This window comes from Elgaria multicarinata, chromosome 4 (assembly GCF_023053635.1).
Source record: "Elgaria multicarinata webbii isolate HBS135686 ecotype San Diego chromosome 4, rElgMul1.1.pri, whole genome shotgun sequence".
NCBI lineage: Eukaryota > Metazoa > Chordata > Lepidosauria > Squamata > Anguidae > Elgaria > Elgaria multicarinata.
In genome coordinates, this window is record NC_086174.1 from 74,638,321 (window position 1) to 74,653,853 (window position 15,533).

Sequence of the window (15,533 nt, forward strand, 5' to 3'; positions counted from 1 at the left end):
CAAATTAGTTTGAAAATTAAAAATTACAGTCATCTGTGGATTTGAAACAAACATGATTTACATAGGAAATATGTATAGTAGTATCCATGCACTTGGTTTGATTCTTGATGTATGTTAAACAATTTTTAAGTTCAGATAATTCACATGTACTGGACATTTAGCTGTTTACCACCCACCACCCCCAGCTATAAAATTCATTTAACAGGACCTTTCTTTATTTTTGGCAGCAACATCACTAACAGTCACAAAGAAATAAAATTCACAATACTTCACAGACAAATATCTAGACTATGGGAGCAAGTGCAGCTGAGAATTTGCACAGTAAACAAAGGCAAACAATGAGCACTTCTCAATCATTGGGCATACCACAACTACACTACAAGTGTAGTCATATTCTCATCCGTATGCATCAGAGCACTAATAAATAGGATGGTTTATCAGCCAAAGGAATATGCACTTTAAAAAACATTCTGAGGACAAATATCAATCAATGAGTATAAAATATATGCAGAAACAAGAACTTCAAAATACAAAAGGAAAGCTGTAATTGACAAAAACACAAGGAATTAACTTTAAATTTTTGGAAATTTATTTTTTAAGAGCTGAAGAAAATACCTGAAAATTTGGAATTTGAAACAAGAGTTATGTTAAATAGCCATTCACAAGCTGAAGCTATTCCAAAAAGTTTTACAATTTAAATAGAGTATATGTATAAACACTACTCTCCTCTTGGAGCATTTATTTTAGATTAAACCATGGGGTTGTTTTAGTCTAGTTACTGTAGAGCAGGGGTGTGCAACATGTGGTCCTTGGGAAGAATTTGAAGCAGCGGCAGACCCCCCCCCCCTCCGTTTGCTGCCAAAAATCAGCAGCAAACTTCTGCAGAATGCAACAATTGACAAATTTAGCTTGTTTTCAAACATTCAGCTCCTAAAAACCCATTGAAAACCAGTGTTTTGTTTTATCAGCACCACCCCGCTGAATTCCATGGGTTAACATCTACAGAAGTGTGCCCCAAGAAGGTCCGGTGGGGAAGAGGGGGGCAAAAATGGCTTCTGGATCTCCCAAAGTTGCTCATCCCTCCTATAGAGTATTTCTAGTAGGTCAAGATGGGTCAATTAATTACTGTTATCTCGATATGAGATTATTTTTTCTTATTATAAGCTTAATCAATTTCTGTATGTATTACACAAACATTAAGTTCTTTGACAAACATAGCACAAATTATATTTAAAATTAAAAGGTAAGAGTATACATAAACATATTTTAATTTGTTAACAAACTATAATTCTTCTAGCATAATGTATAAATAGGTCATCACCGTGGCTACAATCCAACCATGATTACCTGTGCTTAACTCTCATTCATTTCTAAAGAACCAAAGCATATCTTAATGTGTATGATATTGCAGTTTTGGGTAAGCATTAAACAAATCTGAAAGTGTTTCAGTAATTTTAAAATTAAAAATGCTATGAAATTGTCTTTTGTTCTTATACTGAATCTTCCTGTTTCAGCAGTCTGATCCTGGCAATAGAGCTCAAATATACATATGGACCTCCTGCGCCTGCTACTTATCTGTTAATTTAATGGAGGAAGCAGGTCCATATGTGTAGTCTGCAGTTCTACTTTCACTGGCATGGAAGGCCCTGTCCACAGGAGATTCGTCCGTGCAGAGGATGCACACAGCTCTTTGTATACAAAAAGGCATTTTGCTGAAAGGAACTTTCTAAACTATATTATATACAGATAAAGTGAATTTAAAACTCAGATGTATGTAAAAGGATGAAGTACTCAAGATTGCATTACTTAAAGTGCAGGGAAAAGAAATTCAAGTTTATAGTTCAGATTAGATCAGTGCTATAGAAAGCAAAAAGGAAAAGTCACTGCATCAAAAATCACCTTTGGCTATAGCTTTCTAATATGTATTATCACATGAAGGATAAATACCTGAAGCAAAAAATGTGCAATGAAACTATACAGAGTACAGGTAGAAATCAGCTTGATAACTTTATACTCAATGTGCTATAATGAACGCTAGTGGTGACACACTTTCAGGCTTGCTTTAAATACATGAAATATATACATGAAGTAACATTCAGAAGTTACAATTTGGCAGTTTTTAACTAAAGAAATATGTCTTCAGCTTATAATTAAACATGGTAACATTACATGAAAAGACAAATAGCAGCAGTTTGTTTGCATTTTATCAATATAAAAAGAATAGTTTGCTTAGGCTGTGTATAGATGCTTAATTCTCTGGAGCAATGGCAGCAAATTATCCCTATTATCATGGAACAGCTTGACGATTGTACAAATGTGACTGGAGAAAGAACCTTGCTAGGGCCAAACAACTTTTATTTTTGCAATTCCTAATTTCAGCTGCTGCTTCTAGTCCTATTTACAAGCAGCTCTGACCTAGCCATTTCACTCCCAGGGAAAAATGTATTCCTCTTTCTCTGCCTTCAAAAATGCTAAATGAATACTCAGTGTGTATTCCATATTTGAGGTATTAAAAAACCCCTCACCATTTTAATAAGTCCAAAAGCAATCCAAGAATTGACAGGGTATGCATATGTATGAGAGAAGTTATTGTCACTAACCAATATGTTTCCACAACAGTTCATCAATAAGTAACATTTGTGATAAAGTGCATGAAACATCATACCTATTATAGTAGTGCTGGTAACATTACTGGAGTATTATTTTGACGTTCCCAGGATACAGCTCTAAGTGCTAGAAAAAAAATGAATTGAAGTAGAGATAATCTTTTATGAATATTTTCTCCTGCCACAAAACATGTTTCCCCATTTTGCCATTTTTAAAAGATACAGCCTGGAAAAAAGTGGTGAAAGCATTCGTGTGCTCCTACAGTTTCTCCTGCAGCTACTTGCTATCTCTTACAACTTCAGTGTTACCCAACCGCTGCACATCTTTTCAGGTCCCCCCTTAAAGTGTGCCTGTAGCTCCTTTTAACTGCTTCTTCAGGGCCATTTTAAAACAGTGAGATTGTCAATATAGTCAGAGGAAAAAATGTATGGGACAGGTCCTCACACTCAAGCCCTCCTGGTCAAATCTGAATGGCAACATGCCAACCTCTGTGTTTGTAGAAAGCAAGATTCCCCTCCCCCCCACACCAATGTCAACTGATTAATGCTGTGAACAGCAGGAAACTGGAATGAAAAGGTAAGAGGCTCTTTCATAAAACTTTACCCAATGCCTAAAGTTTCCTTTTTCAAAATTCAAACCCTGAGAAAATTCAGCATAGTACTACTAAGTCATTCAAAACCAGTTTGACCAGATATCAAAGCAGTCCTCCCAAAATGAATGTGTATCCCGTGGCCAGAAACAATCTGCAGTTCTGACTCCCAAGTATTTGAATCATCTGTACACAGCCTTATTCTGATAGTTTGGTCAAACACAATCAATCTGAAATGCCAACCAAGAGGATAATGGTAATTCTCCCAAACATCACACCAAAGAAACTTTATACAAAGTAAATTGTCTTACATGTACAACTATATCGTGCTTCCATGGGATGGACAAATATTGTTGAACTGTTGAATTGATAAAACTGGACAAATGGCACATTTATTTGCCAAAGTTCAAGTTCTGCAAACATTTTCTAGTCAAATTATTTTATTCATGGTATAAAATGTGAAAACACAAAGATATTACAAATGTTTGCTGACACATTCTTTGTGCTAGCATGGGCTTCCTCATTCTTCATTTGTTGTTGTCTGTCAAATACCTGTTGCTTCTGAACGCTAAGCCGCCTTGCCTCAAAGCCTTTTGTCTCAAAATAATGTTGTGGATATACAAGGAGCATACCATTTCTGGAATTTCTCACAGAGGAACAGTGATACCAGTAATTCTTGATTCATTATCAAGTTCCCTTGTTCTGGCCAATTTTTATTGTGGACAAAATCATTATTCTATTTAACTTTTAATTCTATGTTAAAGGAGAGCTCCCCCACCCTTCATTTTCTTTAAAGAACAATAACATTTTTTTAAATTTCTTGGATTTTGTGCTTCTGACTGCAAGTACAAAATATATATTAGACACAATCCAGCCAAAGATAGAAATCAAGAGGTTATTCTTTTAGCATGTGCTCAAGTATCTTCATATGAAATCAATGGGACTTAAACATGCTTAACTTTGTTTGGATTGTGCCATTTGTACACAAGAGAAATTAGTATTGGAAAAATAAAATTACTAATGCACAGAGAATCACAAAGTACAGGTATTACAGTTAGCACTTTAATGTCCAGATCACTTACCATATTTTTTTATTATTTGGCTTATAGATCTTGTTTAGTGTATTCATTTATGTCTAAATAAAACTCAGGTAAATCAACACAAACATCTTTATATATTTTCAGGCAGCAAAATGTAAAAAAAAAAAGTTTAATAATTGCACTCCCTAAACAATTTGCTTTTGGCCTGACTCAAATGTTTGCTGCAGTGATTTCGCTGCTGCCCAAATGCTTCTGTAGGCTCAAGGCATCATATGGTTGCGGGAATATTTGAATGTGCTTCCTAGATAGTCAACTAGTTTTCATGGCACCCTATCCAAAGCTGCACTGCAGGGAGGTGAAAAGCTGGTATAAGTACTTAAATACATTATTTAGCAACCATTGTGAGAAGCAGATTCAAACATACCTGCAGCTTGTCGAATCTCCTGTCCCCACCCCATCCCAAAAGTAATTTTAGTTGCAACCAGGCTGCTACAGTGGCTTAGTTGCATTAAAATTCAAGTAGGTTTAAATCACATTTAGTTAGAAACATGTTTCATTTATTTAAAATTTCCACACTGTGCAAGGCCAGCCAGTAACTATTTTAACCTACATTGCACCATACACAGGGGGGAAAGCTCATCCGAATAATTTGATTTAATAAAAAATAAATAAACTAAGTAATTGTGTACACCACTATTGAATCCACACCAAGGAAATTTTGTTTCGGGTTATACTGTAGTCTGTGTTCATGACATACAAGTCAAACAACCCATTCAATACATGCACAGCACAATCAAGTTTAGGAAAATAAAACTCAAACCTCTGACTGGCCATACACTGGCACTTGTTTACAAATATAGCCTAAACTAGTTAAGACTCTCTGCAAATGTTCACAAATTAATCATTATTTCCAGCTTCCAACATGACAAAGATCTCTTAATTATGTAATTTCCTAAATATTTTTAAATAAATTCTTTTACTCTTATTATGGCTTTGGTGCAGCCTTTATTAGCTAAAAATATACTGATTCAGTTTGGCACATCTTAAATCCCTCCTCTTTTACAAATCTATGTAGGGATCTACCAGTTTCTAATGTGGTAAAATATTGAGGTTAAAGTTTTGTTTTTAGTGCTTTGTTTGGAAAGAATCTATTCTGACTTTAACTTTATTATGTAATTCATGCAGTGAACTTAAATACACTTACATGGAAGAAAATTCCATTCAAATCACTAGGACTTGCTTCCAAGTAAATGTGTACAGGATTCTGGAGGCAGCCTTTTTGCCGATAGCTTTGGCATTGGAATTGTTTCTAAAACTACTTTACTCTAATGCAATTGATAACAAAAAGCTTGCTATTCATCAAGTTGTATCTCAGAGTTCAGAAATCAAGATGATTTCACCTGGCAATTTGGTTTTGATTGGACATGTAAGCTAGCTAAGTATCTGAGAGATCTTATTAAGTGCTTGCACAAATACATTCTGTTAAACACACAAAATAAGAGGTACAGCATGAATTAAACTCATAACCATTTAAAAATATTTTATAAATTGACCCAACTGTATTTGCAAGAAAATAAAAAAATATAGTTGGCTGAAAGATGACAAATGTTTTTTCTCATTATAATAGACATTTTTACTTTTCACACTACACAGCCATAACACAAATGAAAACTTCCAGCATGATGTGCAATTCAATCACTTCTATTTTTACAATGCAAAAGTAACTTATCCTCTTGTTTTGCACTAGACATTGGCTGTGTTCGGATTCACGGCATACCATGATTTATCATAATAGGAATGAGCTACAGCAAGCCCCAAGATTACATATACCCCCTATCCCTTTCTCTTCTGTTATGGGCATGAGAAGACTGTAAATTTCAGCTTTTGATTAACTGCAGTTTAATATTGTATCCAAACCCTAAACTATGGTTAATCTGAACCATTGTTTGTTGAAACAAGACATGTTTAATCTTAACCGTGGTTTATTGAAACAAGCCAACCTCAAACCATAGGTTATGAAGCTACCTTGCTTTTGTTGACTTCAGACAAAACAAGAAGCTGCAGTTAATTAAAAAAATACTGAAGTGAAAGCTTCTGATCTCATCACAGCAAGAGAAGACAAGAAGGGGAAACATGTAAGTCTAAGGCTTGCTGCAGCTCATTGCAGTCATGGTAAGCCATGGTTTATCATGAAGACTGAACATAGCAACAGTATGATGATGCAAATACAAGAATACTAGATCAGGGGTCCAAGGAGAGACTATGTGCATGTTAACTATGTATTCAGGATGGAACTCATGTATTTCCAGTTTGTCAGATCAGAGAGGTGGTAGCTGAAGAAGTCATTTCCAGTAACAGCTATTATGACGTGCTCTAAGGTGGGAAGGTGTAGATCAGCTACTAATAGTCCCTTAAGATGAACAACTTTTTTCTAGCTCTTGGACCCCTGATTTATTGCAACCTCCCACAGGAGGGTGAAACACTGGTAGCAACAACAATAGCACAAAAACTTTTGGCATATGAAATATTAACACAGGATAGATCCTGCATTGCCCCTGCTCATCTGAAACCAAATTTTCCTTTTTGTCCATGTGTTCTCTTTGTTATCAATTCTGTTCCCAAGCTCCCAGTCAGCCCACAGGTAAGACACACATACATACTGTATGGGTGTCAGTTTTAAATATAATGATCCTCAGTTAAAGCTGTATGACTGAGGTAAAACAGTGTGTAATTTGTGCTAGGGAACATCAGTATCCATTGGCTGACACCCTTCCAGTTTCGCTGGTCCTGCAGAAGTTAATGAAAAGGAGATTTTTCTTCAAGGTAAAGTTATATAGATGTATTTGAAAATGCATTGTCAGAACTGGTACCATTTCTTATCTTTGCATTTTAACATCATCTAAAAAGAAAACAAAAACAAAACATAGTCAGGCTTCTGACAGCGTATACAATACAGTTCTTCTAAGGGGAGGGGAAATAATTCTAAGAATAGGGGAAAACCTATTAAGAAACAAATGCCCCTATAAAGTAGAGGAGATGAATAATGAAATGATTAAGGAGATCATGAGCCTTTAGTGTGCTGGCTTCCTCTCTGTGGATCTCCTTGCCTGTGGAGGTTAGGCAGGCACCAACATTGTGTCATTTTCAGCATCTGCTCAAGACATCTCTATTTCAAGAAGCCTTCCTTGATTGACCGGCCACAGTTTTTATTGGTATTCTTTTTAAAAACTTTGAATATGTTGCTTTATTTTTTATATGTTTTAATATAGTGTTTCTATTCTTTTTATCCTTTATTATTTACCGGTCTGGAATCTGTTTAGATGTGGAATGAAATATAAATGTTGTGAATAAATAATAAAAAAATAAAAATCATGGATACATGAAAAATGGATATAAGCTATGTGTCATGTGATCATCACCCAATAAGGATGTAAATTCGGAGAGAAAGATCAAGGTGATCAGCCATTCTCACATTGTGGAAATATTAACCAGAATATCCACACAACTTTCTACAGGGGAAAAAACTCCCATACTGTTAGATCTCCATGAGAGAGTGTGTGAGCTTTATCACACCATGGTTATACTGTACAATTTTGTACACCTCTGTCATGTCTCCCCTTACCCTCCATTTTTCCAAGCAAAACAATTCCAGCTGTTCTAACCTTCCCTCATAGGAGAGTTGTTTCAGCCCCTCGATCATTTTAGTTGTCCTGTTCAGCACTTTTTTCCAAATCTACAATCTCTCTCTCTCTCTTTTTTTTTAGGTATGGTGACAAGAACTGTACACAGTATTCTAAGTGTTGTTGCACCATAGATTTATATAAAGGCAGTATGATACTGGCAGCATTATTCTCAATTAACCATGCCTAACATGGTTAATCACTGCGGTTAACCGAGAGTTTGAACATGTTCAAGAAAGGTTTGAAAACCTTCCTCTTTGATTAAGGGGCCTGGCTAGCTGTTCCTGAGATAGAGCATTCTGACGGTCATTGTGGTGGCCACTACACACCTTATATTGTTATATTCTTTTAAATCCAGTTAAAGTCTTTTATTAGTACTATTGTATCTATTCTATTTTGTAAACTGCTCTATTTTATTTCATGTACAACGCTTTATAAATAAATATATAACCAAGCGCTATATAAATTCTTCTTCGTATTATGATTGAGTTTCCCATTGTTTTTTTTACAGCAGCTGCATACTGCGTTGACATGTACATAGAGCTATCTTCCACAACCCCAAGATCTCTTTCTTGGTCAGTCACTGCTAGTTTAGTTCCCATCAGGTTATACTTGCAGTTGGGATTTTTTGTCCCAAGATGCATCCTTTTAGGATGTGCAGACTTCTACTGTTACTTTCTACTGTTAGTTTTTCCCTACCCTGTGCCTGCTTACCCTTCCCTGTACCTGTTGGCATTCTCTTCCCCTCCTTATTGTTTTACTATGATTTTATTAGATTGTAAGCCTATGCGGCAGAGTCTTGCTATTTACTGTTTTACTCTGTACAGCACCATGTACATTGATGGTGCTATATAAATAAATAATAATAATAATAATTTTATACTAGCTTACACTGAACCACATTTGCCATTTGAATGCCCATTCTCCCAAATTGGAGAGATAATTTTGGAGCTCTTTAAAATCCCTTATTTAAGCACCCTAAATTCTTTGGAGTCATCGGCAAACTTGGCTGCTCACTCCTAATTCCAGATAATTTATGAACAAGGTGAAAAGCATTGGTTCCAAATTCAGATACCTGTGGAACCCCACTATTTATTTCTCTCCATTGGGAGAATTTAACATTTTTTCTACTCTTTGCTTTTTGTTCTTTATCCAATTACTGATGCATAAGAGGACCTCTCCTCTTATTCAATGATTGCTAAGTTTGCTCAAGAGTCTTTGATGAGGAACTTTGTCAAAATCGTTTTGGAAGTCCAAGTACACAATGTCTACTGGATCACCCCTATCTACACACTTATTGACACTCTAAAATAATTCTAAAAGTTTGGTGAGAGAAGACTTACCTCTCCGGAAGTCATGTTGATTCTTTTCCAGCAGGGCTTGTACTGCTATACTTTCAACCAATTTACCCAGAACAAACATTAAGTTAACTGTTCTGTAATTTCCCTGATCCTTTTTTAAAAATTGGTGTTACATTGGCTCTCTTCTAGTCCTCTAGTACAGAGGCTGATCTTAGGGACATGTTGCATATTTTGATTAGAAGATCAGCAATTTCATATTTGAGGTCTTTGAGAACTCTAGGATGAACTCTGGGCATAGTGATTTATTTGTTTTTAATTTATCCATAAGGTTAAGCAATTCATCTTTTGTCACTATTAATTGCACAAGCAGGCAGGAGAGCGAGCGAGTGGCTGGCCATTTCTTGGCCCTGCTGAAAACATGCATTTATTCCATCTAGCCGCTGGCTATGCAGGCGGCTGGATGGAATAAAAAGCTGAGGGACCAAAGTGGTGGGTGCAGCATGTGGACTCACAAGCAAGTCAGCTGGGTGGGAGGTGAGTGGCCGCTTCTTAGTCCTGCTGGCCACTTCATATGGCTGGTTGGACCAAGAAGTGGTGGGTGCAGCCAGTGGGCGCAGCCTGCTGGCTGCCCAAGCAGTCTAGGTGGGCGAGAGGCGTGCAAATGAACAGACGCTTCTTTGTCCTGCTGGCCACCTGCATGCAGCCAGCTGGACCAAGAAGCGGTGGGCACGGCTAGCGAGTTTAGCCAGATGGCTGCCCAAGCAGGTTGGGTGGGTGGGAGGCATGTGAGTGAGCGAACGGAAGCTTTTTGGTCTTGCCTCCGGCCAGCTAGACCAAGAAACAATGGACCCTTTGGAGGGTAAGAGCAATTTGCCACTCTTCCCATGCTCTGCTGGCTGATGCGCCCACATCAGGCTGTTTCATGATAGGGCCAGCCCTGGATCTTTGGGTCACCAGTTACCTACCTCTGCTTAGAATGACTCACCTCATGCGCATGCTTTGAGAAAGAATCAGCACTGGCTAACATAGCTGCTGTTCGTTCTTCCAGTTCTCCCAACTTCTGTCCTCTTTCATCCAGTGCTATCCTGGCTCGTGCCAATTCACAAACTACTCCAGATGCTGCTCCTTTGACCCCTTCAATACCACCAGGACCTGGAATATGTTGGGCTAGGCTTCTTGATGCCTTTCCAGCAGTCGATTCTCCAACTGGTCATGTCAAAGGAAACAACAATCACCAAATGATGTTTAAGGCCCTTCTGGACTGTAAGCTGTCACTAGCAGAATTAGACGGTGGAAGTGATACACTTTGTGATAAAGCTACATGAAAATAAAGTGTTGTGCATATTAAGACTACAGAATGTATTTATCATCAAAATAAGGACAATTAATTTGATATACTTCCCCTAATTATTTTACTCTAATATTAATTTAAAACATATTTGAAACTCATTAGAGGAAGTTAGTACACAAAGTTAGTACTGTATATTTCTTGTCCAATTTACAATAACTAGAAAGTTATTTGACCAATGGCAGGAGCCTGTATGGAAATGTAGCTATGAAAATGAGCTGTAACTGAGTTGGCGAGTGACTGCCAGCCCAAATTGCCTTTGGTTTCATGAAAAATAAAACTGGAAATTGACAGGGCTTTTGGTATTCAGTCATACCACTGCAATATTTTGCCATGTGCATCACTACATTTGTCATTTCACATCTCTTTTCATTTTTATTGTTGGAATAGTATCATAATTCTTATCTGTAATTCTGATGTTGTAATATACTCTCTGTATTGTGATTACAATTTTAATAAAAATACATGATTCTGCATAAGTTTGGACAAAGTTTTATATCCTTAGCATTCATATCTAATTGAGAAAAATGGCTGGATGGGCATGGTGGTGGGTGCAACTATGTGAATACTGAATTAATCTAGCAATAATTCTACTAAAAATAGTTGAATCTATAATAGGTATCTGCAAATTTTATTATTTTATTAGCTCGATTTCTCTGTGACATCTGAACTGGGAGAGGTTGTGCCTATTCCCATATGGTGCCTGGATGTAGTTATGGCTTGGGCGAGGGCAAATAAACTGAAGCTGAATCCTGTTAAGACAGAGACCCTTTGGGTTAGCAGTTCCCAGGTGTGGGAATTGGGGTGTTTTTCCTGTTCTGGACTGGGTTGCAGTCCTTCTGAAGAAGCAGGTCCGTAGTTTGGGGGTGCTCTTGGATCCATCTTTATCACTGGAAGCCCAGGAGGCCCAGAGTGCCCATTACCACCTTCGGTTGGTACGCCAACTCTGCCCGTTCCTGGATAGGGATAGCCTAGTCACAGTGATTCATGCACTGGTAACTTCAAGATTAGACTATTGCAATGTGCTCTATGTGGGCCTGCCCTCAGGTGTGGTTCAGAAGCTGCAGCTAGTTCAGAATGCAGCAGCTAGGGTGCTCACTTAGCTATGCTCACATAACACCTATGTAAAAAGGGTTGCCCTGGCTACCTTAGCTACCGAGCCATGTACAAGGTCATATTATTATCCTATAAAGCCCTAAACAACTTGGGATCAGGATACCTAGCAGACTGCCTTTCCTTATATACAGCCAGATGACATTTAAGATCTTCAGAGGAGGTCTTGCTGGTCATTCCGAAATGAATGGAATGTTTTCATGAAGAACCTCAGCAGAGGGCCTTCTCTGTAGTGGCACCCACCCTTTGGAAAACCCTCCCCCATGCAGTTCAGGAGGCAGAAAATACAATATTTCTTAAATGCCTCCTGAGTGAACCTTTCCACCAGGCTTTCCCTGAGATAGAATTGCTCGGGTATATTCTGGTTTTACGTGGTATTTTTAAACTTTTCTGTCTCATCATGTTTTACTTTACGGTTTTAATTGTGAACTGCTCAGAAAACCTTTGCTATTGGGCAGTATAAAATAAAATAAATAAATAAATAAGTAAGTAAGAAGTAGTAAAAAAGAGGAAATAAGTAATATCTTGAACTAATCTCATTAGTGCCTAACACCTTTGTATGCTTCATTTTATGACTGAACAGTTTGGTAAATTCTGCCTGACTTCTAGTCTCTTCATTTGAACCTTGATTTTTTAAAGAAGTAATGAACTTACAGAGTTCCTCTCTGTCGAGCGATTGTGCACCACCTCCAAACAGGCCTTTGAAGAACCCTCTATTTGGTGCTTCCGGTGTTTCTACTGGTGTGAAGAGTTCACCCAACATTTCCTGTAAAGAAAAGTCATTTTCAGCCGTATCAGAACATTCTATTTCAATTTTACAGCAGAAGACAAACACACTCCTAGTATACTTTCACTATGTTCTAACAATTTTAGGATCGTATCAGTCAATGTGTCCACATAGTTCAACACTGTAGATCCCATCATTTTGGTTCAAACTAAGGCCTAAATCCAATGTACCACTAATGGAAGAAACAGCTATGCTAGTGGAGCTCTGCTGCTTTTTCCCATTGCACAAATATTTCACAAGCACTACTTGACCATTTTGTAAGTCTAATATTGCACAAAAGAACTTTAATTGCAGTCTCCCCTTGCACATAATTTGGAACTTTTCTTCTGTTAGTGCAACACCATTTGCGTTAGCAGAAAGACACTATTGGATAAAATCCTAATTTAGCATGTGTTACATCCATTCTTTGAAAAATTGCTCTAAGACACATGGTGACAGTTTTATATCAGCTTTTTTCAAATGAAAATGTAAGTTGCTTGAAGAAAATGAAAGCTTTAGGGGCAACTTAAATAAGAGATGTTCTTATTTTACTACAATATAGTGCATTATATTAGCCTGTGTGTGTGTGTGTGTGTGTGTGTGTGTGTGTGTGTTCAAATTAAACTACAGCAGCCTTGCTCAATCTGGTCTCCTTCCATCAGCACCAGCTAGCATGTTCAATGGTCAGGAATTCTGGGAAATGTAGTCCAAAACATCTGGAGGGCACCAAGCTGGGGAAGGCTAAACTACAGTATGGAATACAACTGGTAACAGATGCACAGAAACATGCTGATAATTTCTACACTGATAGCAAAAACTAGGATTCATGGAGAAACATTTATATAACTGCTTCATTATGTGCCCACCAACTGAATAATGGTTTAGGATGGGAGCTGGCAACTGCAGGATCTGGGTCAATGTAGGCATCAGGCTTTGCAACTAGCAAGATATACATCATGGTATGTGACATTGATTATCTGTATTAACTCAAACCTTAATGCAGAACTTCTTTCAGCCCAAGGGCCAAATGCCATTTTGGAGGAGCTTTCAGGGGCTGCATTGCGGTGGTGGGGCGGAGTCTAAGGCATAATGGCAAGGCTAAAAATACCCGGATATTTTAGCTTAAAGCACTTACTTCCATTAACTAAGCTTTAGAACAGATAGAAAACTATACAAATGATTGGTGGTTGGGGAAACGAGCCTAGCCGTCTTGGGAACTCTGGACCCCAGGAAGGCTGTATTTGGCCCCTGTCTTCATCTAAGATAGAATGCCAACCCTTCCACCTCCTCCTATTGATGAGTAAAATGTTGTGTGCTGGGAGACCTATCCTGATTCTGCTGCTTGTCTCTCAAAAGCAGAGTCACAGGCTTCCAAGTAAACTGCAACATCTTTGACCCAATCAATCTCAGTATGACTTGTAATGCTCATAGAATCAAATGTAGTTTTCCCCAGGTCTTCAAGATCACATCATCTGGAGTTATTCATAACCTCCCACCAGCAAGCACCCCCTCCCCATAAAGAATTGGCTAGTTCAAGAGTGATTTCCAATTTTTTAAAAAACAGAGCAACATTTTAAATTTTTACCTGCAGATTTTCACATGTTTCTTGACTGTAGGTGATTCTCTGGATTTCGGTAGGCGAGACAAGATACAATGCCTGCCCATTGTTGGTGAAGCAAAATGTTCTGGCTATCCGCATGTTGGTAAGTGGTAAGTAATATACATCCAACAGCGGCCTTAAACTTGGCAAACTTTAGAGAAAAGAATTTTAAAAAAGGTTAAAATGAAATAAAACCTAATCCAAGCTTTTAAAAAAACCTTGTAGGCCTATGCAGATTCCTAGCATGCTTGCCCTAGATGTTCAGCCTGACAGGAAGAGTAAGAACATATAGCACACTTCTGTTTGAAGTCCAGAGCCTCATTGGGCACACAGTAATAGTTGTGCAATTCTTTGTATCCTGGACACTGTACAGGACACCTCTTTAGTGCTTCTAATTCAGGGCACACTCCTTTCAGGGTTGTAACACCAACCTCCTATCACACTGAAGTTAACAGATTCTCCTAAAGGTTATATCAGAAAAGCAGCATGAGCTTCTCTCCTTATAGATGGTCACTAAGAACTATCGCTAAGCCCTACCTGGAAATAGAAAGCACTTCAAAAAGGAAATGGCAGTTCAGAAAAGATGGCCGTTAGCAAAATGATGCTCCTTTAATTGGTAAAATTAATCACAATTTTTCAAACATAGTGGAGTAATTATTGTTAAGCAAGTGCTCCCATTCATTCTTTGTGGCCATGGGATATAGAGACATTGGTGACCTCCAAGGTAAGACCTTCAACCTGTTTAGGGTTTTATATGTCACAAAAATCAAGCCATACATTTCCCCTCAAATTTCAAATGTCATGCTAGGGATGAAATCCATGTGTAACAGTAATTTCCACTCCCCACAAATTGGCCCCAGAGGATTCCCTAACCCCCGAGGGAATTTGAGGGCACTTAGAGGGATGTAAGGTAGAGTCAGAATTGCCCCCTCCCTGTTCTGCTAATGGAAGCTGCTCCATCAATGGAAAAAGTTAATTGGATACTACTCCAGATTTTGTTCACTCCAACAAACATACCAGAATTGACAGCAAGTAAGGAAAAGTATTGAAGTGGCTGGGAATAGTCTGTCTCCTAAATATCAGTCAAGAAATTCATGAGTACCATTTATGTTAAAGTTATGCTGACATTCTAGATGTATAAGCTTAAGTGGTGTAGCAGAGTCGGGGCTTGCAGGGACTCAGTGCTGCTACGTTGGGCATGTCTACACCATAGGGTGAAGAGGAAGGGAGGGGGGACGATCGCGGACTTACCTGCTTCCGCGATCCTCCCCCAGCGTCTTGTCGGCTGCGCGACATCCTGGAAGGAAAGAGTATGTCGTGGCCGCCATTTTTTTATTACAGGGGAGACGGAGCGCAATTGCGCTCCACCGAAAAGTGATTTAAAAAGTAAACCCGAACCCGCTCCCCATCCCCCACAGGCATGGACTGTCCCCACCAGCTCCATGCTCATTTTAAGAGCCCTGCTACTCACGGGGAGGAAGGGACGACC

The 15,533-nt window shown here is 38.3% G+C and overlaps 1 protein-coding gene across 7 annotated transcripts in view; it reads right to left on the reverse strand.

Moving 5' to 3' along the window:
• Positions 1-2,774: 2,774 nt before the first annotated feature.
• The window catches only part of STXBP5 (syntaxin binding protein 5), a 129,412-nt gene continuing 116,653 nt past the window's right edge, over positions 2,775-15,533 (reverse strand). For all 7 annotated transcript variants that reach the window (XM_063124561.1, XM_063124564.1, XM_063124562.1 and 4 more), the window contains 4 exons: positions 14,030-14,195; positions 12,333-12,444; positions 10,203-10,423; positions 2,775-7,135 (listed from right to left, as the gene is read on the reverse strand). In XM_063124561.1, the coding sequence (XP_062980631.1) occupies positions 7,094-7,135; positions 10,203-10,423; positions 12,333-12,444; positions 14,030-14,195 (541 nt within the window). In that variant the 3' untranslated portion in view covers positions 2,775-7,093. The remainder of the gene's footprint in view (positions 7,136-10,202; positions 10,424-12,332; positions 12,445-14,029; positions 14,196-15,533) is intronic.